Source organism: Podarcis muralis, chromosome 4 (assembly GCF_964188315.1).
Source record: "Podarcis muralis chromosome 4, rPodMur119.hap1.1, whole genome shotgun sequence".
Lineage (NCBI taxonomy): Eukaryota > Metazoa > Chordata > Lepidosauria > Squamata > Lacertidae > Podarcis > Podarcis muralis.
In genome coordinates this window covers 42,541,056-42,549,436 of record NC_135658.1, presented here as the reverse complement: position 1 = coordinate 42,549,436, position 8,381 = coordinate 42,541,056, and the positions used below count along the sequence as shown (strand labels likewise).

General features: G+C 42.7%; 1 protein-coding gene across 1 annotated transcript; it reads left to right on the top strand.

Moving 5' to 3' along the window:
* The first annotated feature begins 743 nt into the window (after positions 1 to 743).
* Positions 744 to 8,381, top strand: TIMMDC1 (translocase of inner mitochondrial membrane domain containing 1). The gene is made up of 7 exons (XM_028726884.2): positions 744 to 963; positions 1,282 to 1,447; positions 2,592 to 2,680; positions 3,769 to 3,836; positions 5,816 to 5,894; positions 7,201 to 7,311; positions 7,946 to 8,381. The coding sequence occupies exons 1-7, from the start codon at positions 809 to 811 to the stop codon at positions 8,025 to 8,027; spliced, it is 750 nt and encodes a 249-aa protein (XP_028582717.2). The 5' UTR covers positions 744 to 808; the 3' UTR covers positions 8,028 to 8,381.

Below are 8,381 nucleotides of genomic sequence, written 5' to 3'. Positions count from 1 at the left end.
AGCATGGAACTTTGCTCAATGATGAAAACTAAGGTAACTTTAAGTACAACTGCTGCTGACAGTGGGTATCACTGGACATGATGGAACTTATTTTTAATCAAAAGTGCATAGGATTGCATTACATATTTACCCTTAGTACAGTTAAAAGAACCTTGCTTTAAGTTCCTCAACAGAATTTGGAGCAAGTTTGCACTGTAGTCTCCAGTAGCAGTGCTTTTTAAATATAGCTGGAAGCGTTAAATCTTACTAGCTTTGCCTTGATAGGCTTCGTCAAAGGGAAGGAATACATACAGCAGTGGACGTATATCGTTCCGCTTTTTTTAAAAAAAAGCCAGAGCAAATAAGTCGTCTGCAAAAATAGACAGGGCTCTTGAGCCTCAACAGCCGTGCAAAAAAGGGAATTTCCGCTTGTCGTGCCCCAATATTAATATCTTGCCACCACGCTCTTTTTAAAACCCCAAATCCTTTCCACTCCATCGACAATAGGGGCAGAGGAGGTGCAACAGAGTGTGCACGGCGCTTCCAGCAAAGCAGCTGGTCAGGATTGCGCACGCGCAGTGGCGGGAATCCATCACCTCCCTCCCCCGAGCTCGCGCCGCCTCCCGCTTCGCATAACCCACTGGCCGGGGGTTGGTGGTGGGGGCGGCGGGTGGAACGGAAATGCTTTCCAGCCGGGGAGTTGCCTGCGCTGCGTCCTCCAAGGCACCAGGGCGGCGCGCTCCTCCTTGGCCCACTTCCGGCACAGCTGAGTCCTCGAGGGAAGGTCCTGGGAAGCGGCTTCTGGGGGAGAGCGCTCGGCTGTTTGGCTATGGAGCCGCCGCTGGCGCCGCCGCAGGGGCCGGTCCGAGTCTCGGCTGCCTCTTCTCCCGCGCTGGCCGCGGGGCAGCCCAGGGCTTTGAGCAGGCCGGAGCCGCCGGGCTCGGGCTCGGGCTGGGAGCGGGTCCGGGAGCTCTTCCGGCGAGAGTAAGCCCGAGGGTTTTGTTTTGCAAGAATGCGAGGGTGTCCCGGGAAGCGGCAGGCGCCCCCGTCTCCTTGCAGCCAGGCGGGGCGGGCGCGGGGCTGGCAATGGACGCGAAGGCAAAAGCTCTGCTGAAAGCCCACTCGCATGCCGAGTTAAGTTGTCTCGAGCCTCACACGGGCACTTTCAGCCTCTGTTGATAATGTGGCTTCATTTAACGCTGGGGTTGCATGGGGGGGGGGGGGGTCGGGATTTCTGAAACGTGAAGGGGGCTTTTTATGTCCAGAAGACTTGCGTTCTCATCGAAGCATTTTCTCCCGCAGCGAGCTAAATCGGTATCCTGAAGAAACGGTCAATATCATCAAAGCAACGTTTTGCGGGGGCATTGTCGGCATGGTCTATGGCGGGGTACCCGGTTTTATAAACGCCAAGAGACGGTACATTGAGCAGAGCCAAGGAGAGATTTTCCACAATCGCTTGGATGCTGCGGTACGGACAGATTCCTGGCATGGTAGAGCACACATCGAATCAGTCTTCTCAATAAAGCCGCTACACAAATCTCCTTAAGTGAGCACACTAGGACTGCTATGGACACTTGTCACTAGCACTTCAAAATGTCGGTTGTAGAGCTTGGGAAGGGCAACCAAAACTATCAAGAAGCTGGGGCAACTCACCTGAGAGAAATGTTATGATGTTATGCGCTTTTTAGTTTAGAGAAAGTGCAGGGCATGATAAAGGTGTGTACTTGGTATGGAAAAACTGATTACAGTAGATACAAGTTTTTCCCTTCTCGTATAATGCTAGAACCTGTGATCATCTGATGAAGCTGAATGCTGGAATATTTAGGACAAAAGGAAGTGCTCCTTCACACACCACATAGTTAAGGATGGTATTTGCTGCCAGAAGATGTAATAGTAGCTGCCAGGTTATGTGGCTTTACAAGGGGATTATTCATCAATAATAAAACTGTCGATGGCTACTAGTCATGTTGGCTGCATACTGCCTCCAGTCTTGTTAGTTGGTGTACCTGTGAATAGCAGGAACATACCGTGGAACATGTGGGAATGTGCCATTGTGCTTATGTTCTGCCTGCGGGCTTTCCATAAAGATTGGGTTGGCCACTGTGACAACAAGAAACTGGACTTGATGGGGCTAGATCGAGGATCACAGCCAGCGTTTCCATATTGCCTGGGTTAATAGTCTGGATAATATAACTGAAGGCAATTAAAATGTTTAGATCTGAGATGAGTACTGAAAAATCCAGAAATAAAAAAGCAGGTTATGTGCATGTACAAACGAGCTGAGTGGTCCATAGTTTTGTCAACAGTAAAGCCTGCTGAATTGTTTCTGGTGCAAGGGTCTAGTCCAGAATCCAGACTATAAAGGCGCAGGTGGGGATGTGCATGCAGAAGCAAAATAAATAACTAAATTGTGTGAAATGGGAGATACTGGACTTCTTTGATTCTTTCTGCTTCTAAGCAAATATTTTAGTCCCTATGTAAGATACCTTACTAGTAGGCCTCCTTTTCTCATTAACCTCAGGAATGGTACATATAAAATGTCATTTGGGGCATAATAAAAATTGGTAGTGTGGCCTGACAATGTCTTTAAACTTTTGTAACTTTCTTGATAGCGAACTGCACATCGTGCAGCAACCAGGGGCTTCATCCGTTACGGTTGGCGTTGGGGCTGGAGAGTTGCTGCCTTTGTGGCAATATTCAAGTGAGTATGCTTATTCTTGGTTGGAGGAGGCAGTTCATGTACAATAACTGTTCTAAAATGTTACCATTGTCATATCTGTGAGCAGTTAACTTGCAAGATGAGACAGTTTAAATAGAACCTCTCCTTGTGTCCTTTCCTTCTGACCATCATCACCATCAGATGGTGTAGAGTCTTGTAAAAACAGCTTATCTACCCCCAGCCAATCATTAGGCCTTGCATAAGGCAAACCAACCATTTCTGTTCTATCAAAAAAAGATATGTTGGCATATTGAGAGCTGTGACTGCTTCTCCTCAGAAGGTCTATAGTCATTCTGTAACATCATAGCAGACCAGCTAATAAGAACTCTCAGGCGACTGGTGAAAAACTGTCTATTTTTCTATTTATATCTGGGGTGGGACCAGGGTCTGACTGCGGTGCTCTGGGCCTATATTCAACCCTTATGACCCTCCTCAGACCATAATCCCTCCCAAGCTTTTTCCTTGGTTGGAATGTATGAATGCTTCCTGGACAGAGGATGGGAGAGGGTATGTTGAGAAAGCTTGCATGTGTGGAATGTAGCCTATTAGTGTCCTGTTAGTCATTGTATATTTTTAAGCTGTAATGACTGTTTTATATAAGATCCAGGGATAGGCTTTATTTTACTTATTTTTTTAGTCTGTCATTTATAATTAAAACTCCAATTATTTAAAACTCTTACCTCAGGTAATTGATATTGTCCTTGAACCTGAAATGGCATACTGTACTCAGTATCCAAATTACAGCCTGCTTTGTACATTATTTTTTCCTCTAGTTTCCATTAGTAGAAAAAAACATGCATGCTATCACTTGTGAAGTATGTGTTTCACGTTTTGCCATAAATATATGGATCGGGAAGTGTATATTTTTCCTGTATGTTGCATGTAAACTTTGTCCTGTGTAGAAAAAGTCACATGTGAAATGATTCCAAAAACTCACTGTATCGTCTAAAATGGGAAGAGTTAGCAAAATTTTTAGTCAAGAACTACAGGCCACTGTTTGGACCACCAGAAATAAAAGTCTTTTTCTTTCATTGGGCAGTTTTCCTTATTAATCCTTGTTTTTCTCACAGCACAGTGAGCACTGCTATGTCTGCATACCGTGATAAAAACGCCCTCAGTCACTTTGCCGTTGCAGGAGGTGAGGCGATGATATTTGAATGTTCCGTTTTGAATGAGGCAGAAAAGTTGATTAGAGAAAATTAGTTTCAGAGCTCAAGAGTTCTGCTTCTTGGTCTATTAATCTTCACTTTTTGACCCCGATCAAATTCAAAAATACGTTTTGTTACTTAAAATGATTTTTTTTTTTAACCAGGCAGATCTTTGGGATTGGCATTTCTGTCCTGCTGATTTCAGAAAAACTCATTTCCAAATGTGTATGCTTATGATGACAGCATTAATATTGTGCAAGCTATAGTGGTTCTTTGGTGAAAGGTTCTTAAAGGATTATAATATTAGAGGATTAGTAAATAATTTAGGCTACAATCCTATTCCCAGTTACTTGGTAGTAAGTTCCCCTGAACTCAAGGAGACTTACTTCTGAGTAGATATGTAAAGGATTGTGCTGTCAGTCATGTTAAATATGAATGGAGAATCGGGAAGCCAGCAAAGGAGAGGCATCTTCTCAGTTTCTCTTTCATTGTGAGATTTTGCTACTAAATTAATCTTATATTGAGAGAAGCCATTTTTTGCTAGCTCTGAAAAGTGCTATAAGTGGATACTAATTTGTATTTTTGTACATGCAGAAATTAAATCTTATAATTAAAAACACTTAAAAGGGAAACTTAATCCCTGCCCTAATTTTTCTATCTGAGTAAGCTGTCTGCTGTGAAACTGCTATAGTCCTCTGACATAAAAATGGCCCTATTGAACCGACACATCCAGATTTTTAAAAATATATAATAACTGAGAAAAATCTAAAGGAACAGTTCACCATATCCTGCTTTGTAATCTCCTTTGGTTTCAGCTGAGTTTGTACTGAGTCCTACATAAACCTCGCTGAAATTATTAGAGGCTGCACCCTTTTAAAGGTACATTGTCAATCTCTTGCAGATTCCACTTGGCATCTTGTCCATCTGTTTTTTTGCAGACCCATTTTTGTAAAGCTATCATGACAACATGAAAGGACAATCTAATTCTCTTCCTAGATATCTTTGGTCAGTACGTAAGAAAATAATTATGTGGGAGAGGTCTTTGTTTTATCAACATCTTTTCTCTTTTGTGAAAGCCCCAGAGCTGACCCGTTTTAATGCATTTCTGCATATTATTGAAACTAGTAGTTTATGACTTGTCAGCATTCCCAGCTTCTGGCTCTACAAATGGAATTAGGAATTCTTCTAATTCATAAGGGAGCATCACATTACCCAAACACTGCATGGATGAAGGCAGCAGCTCCTGCTGGTTGCATATACCTAGAAAGAAGTACCAACTTTCCTTTCACAAATGGGAGCCATAAATGACTGGTAGATTATTTTCCCCATAGATGGTAATTGTTATGATTCCTTACAGCACTCAGCTATTGTAATTTGGTACCTCTTTACGCTGGTCCTTGACACTTGAGATGTACATTTTTAGGATCCTTTATTGTAACTTGTTTTAATTGGGTTTTCATGTTGCTTTTAAAATTGTTGTGAGCTACCTTGGGACGTTAGAATGAAGTGAGGGTAATAAATCAATGAATAATGATAATAAGCATAAGCAAAAACCTATAAAATCAGTTGAAACTTTGAAGACAGACTGGTTTCTAAGTTGTGCTGACAACATAGACTTCTCATATTGTGTTCTAAAATGAAATAGACATTACAGTTGCTGCAGCATACACTTTTAAGTGCGGACGTAACAAACATGTGCACAAGTTTTTTAAGATATGCGTACGGTGCCTGTACATTTGCTGTAGGAAATACTGATGGTCCCCCCCCCTCCAAAAAAAATAAATTATAATATTTGGAGCTGCCCGTAGCTGAATCTTTAGTATGTAGTCCTGGAGCAGAGTCCAGTTTTACTGGACAGGACAGGAAAAGGGGAGGCAGAAGGAATGACAAAAAAGCTTTTTCATTGTAGCTGAGACTTCTTGCAAATCTCTTGTGTGTGGTCTGATTCTATTGTTTTTCTTATTTCTAGGTTGTACAGGAGCCTTGTTCAGAATGCACTTGGGCTTGAGAGGTTTGGTTGGCGGGAGCCTTTTTGGGACGTTGTTGGGGTAGGTTGCTCATAGATGTACAGTACATGTACACACAGATGCACTAGGAACCAGAAGTGCTTCCTTTTGTTGGGTGTGATAGTCTGCAGGTGTCATTACAAGGCAGTTTTTGAATCTTGACAGGATTTCCTGCAAACTTCCTTCTAGCCTTAGACCTCGTCTGTTTTCTCTCTTACTGCAGAAGGTGGCTATTTTTCTTCCAATTTCCCACTTAGTTTTTCTGCATTCTTCTTAAACAGAAATTGATTTTTATTTGCCTGTCTACTAATGTTTAAATGGGTAGAGGTGCTGATTTTTTTAAAAAACACACACAAATGTATTGATTGCTGTGGTGGGTCAATTGTTAATTTGGAGGATCCATTGTCCTTTTGTTCTCAGTCAGCTTTTTCAGCCCATCATTTCTTTTCTTCTTGGAGGTGGGTGGGAGTAAATGTTTAGTAGACATAGGGTCAACATTTAGGGAATCAGTTTAATAGAGAAGACCCACACAGAATTATGTTTTCTAATTATAAGAACAAAACAATAACAGTTAAAAATGATGGATTCCCTTTCCAGATTTGGGACACTTTTCTTCACCTCTACTACATCAATAGTTTTGATGTGTGTTGCATGCTGGGTATGGGCAGTAATGTTTAATTTTAAAAAGACTAAAGGAAAAGGAAGATCTGGGACGCGGGTGGCACTGTGGGTAAAACCTCAGCGCCTAGAACTTGCCGATCGCATGGTCAGCGGTTCGAATCCCCGCGGCGGGGTGCGCTCCCGTCGTTCGGTCCCAGCGCCTGCCAACCTAGCAGTTTGAAAGCACCCCCGGGTACAAGTAGATAAATAGGGACCGCTTACTAGTGGGAAGGTAAACGGCGTTCTGTGTGCTGCGCTGGCTCACCAGATGCAGCTTGTCACGCTGGCCACGTGACCCGGAAGTGTCTGCAGACAGCGCTGGCTCCCGGCCTATAGAGTGAGATGAGCGCACAACCATAGAGTCTGGCAAGACTGGCCCATACGGGCAGGGGTACCTTTACCTTTACCTTTAAAGGAAGATGGAATGTTCTCTATTTGTGTTTGACAGTAGAATTGAGCTCCTATTTTGCTACTGCTTTTAAAAAAGCCTTCAATCAATCTTTATTGTGGTCAAAGACCAGACAGCAGAATTAACAACAGCCACATATACTATAGCTTTAAAAAAGAAAATGGATGAATAGGACAAGGCACAGATGCAACTACTGGCAGAGTGACTGGTCCCCCATTGTTTATAAGTAAGAAAGTGCTCCATATGGCAAAATGTACTTCCTGTGTCATCATCTTGCAGTGTACCTGCTGGAGCATTACTGATGTCAATGCAAAAATTTGCTGGCGAAACCTTGATCGAGAGAAGAAAACGAGAGCAATGGGAGCTGTATGAACAGAAGCTGGCAGAATGGTAAGGATTTCTTAGTGTACAAAAACACGTGCGTTATCTCTTTTTTCAAGTTGTGTTTTCTACAGTTTGGTTTCATTTGTTGTGAGACATTAGTGTTACATACAATGTTAGGTTAGGAAGAAAAGAGGGGGCGAGAGGGGAAAGGGTGGGTGGGGTGGGGTGGAGTGGTTATGTCTCTATTCTTCTACTTAGTGTATGTGTGGGGTTTTGTGTCAGCGTCACTTGTCTGGGTTCCCTTACTATTCGCTCGGTGTGTTTCCTTGGTGGAGAGAGAGGTTGGGGTTGGCCTAGGGTGTGGTTGGTTGTCTTTGAGTGGCTGTAGTGAGATTTGTTTTTGTGAGTGAGCGGTGTGTGTGTGTGTGTGTGTGTGTGTGTGTATTTTTGAATCCGGTTAGCCAGATTGATTCGTATGCTGTTGGTGGATTCTTGTCATTGTCTTGTTAGGCTGTGTATGTGATAAAGGGGAGCCATACTGGGGTGAAGGCATCTTCTATTTGTCCCTGTGTCAGTTTCAGTTTATTAGTTTTTCTAGTAAGTTTCAGCCTCCAATGTTAATGGTGATATAAGCATATGAGGTGCAGTTTTGTTTTCCTCTCAGAAGTACAACCATGTTCTTTTTTCTTGTTCTTTTTAGGAGGACCAGGCTCAGCATCACTGAAAACATCTCAAAGGAAATGGATGATGTACTTCAGGAAGGAGCTTCTCCCAGATCATGAGTGAAAACAAATGTTTTTAGTATTGCACACTGGAACTCTTAACAAGTGGTGTTAAAAGTTTTTCTTGTGGCCTGTTGCTCAGTACACAATGGACTCTCTTGAAGAGCTCCTAGGTTTTGTCAGATAAACCAGGAACATGGAAAGTTCAGCTTCAGGTGATGACTAGCTTCCTCTTTAGTTGGGAGAGGAATAAGATTGAATTACTTCTCTGGATAGAGAAAATACAAAATTCACTTTTTGGGGATATGCTCTAAGGGATAACATGGGTGTATTCCGAAGGTCTCCAGGGTAAGTTGATGGGTTGAACGGTGGAGTAAATCTAAAACAATAAAGAAAAATAATTATTATTTTGAA

Coding starts and splice junctions, on each gene's coding strand:
- TIMMDC1 (XM_028726884.2), top strand. CDS start 809: ATGGAGCCGCCGCTGGCGCCGCCGCAGGGGCCGGTCCGAGTCTCGGCT. Junction 2,681..3,768: donor GCCTTTGTGGCAATATTCAA/GTGAGTATGCTT, acceptor TTTTTCTCACAG/CACAGTGAGCACTGCTATGT. Junction 7,312..7,945: donor GAACAGAAGCTGGCAGAATG/GTAAGGATTTCT, acceptor TGTTCTTTTTAG/GAGGACCAGGCTCAGCATCA.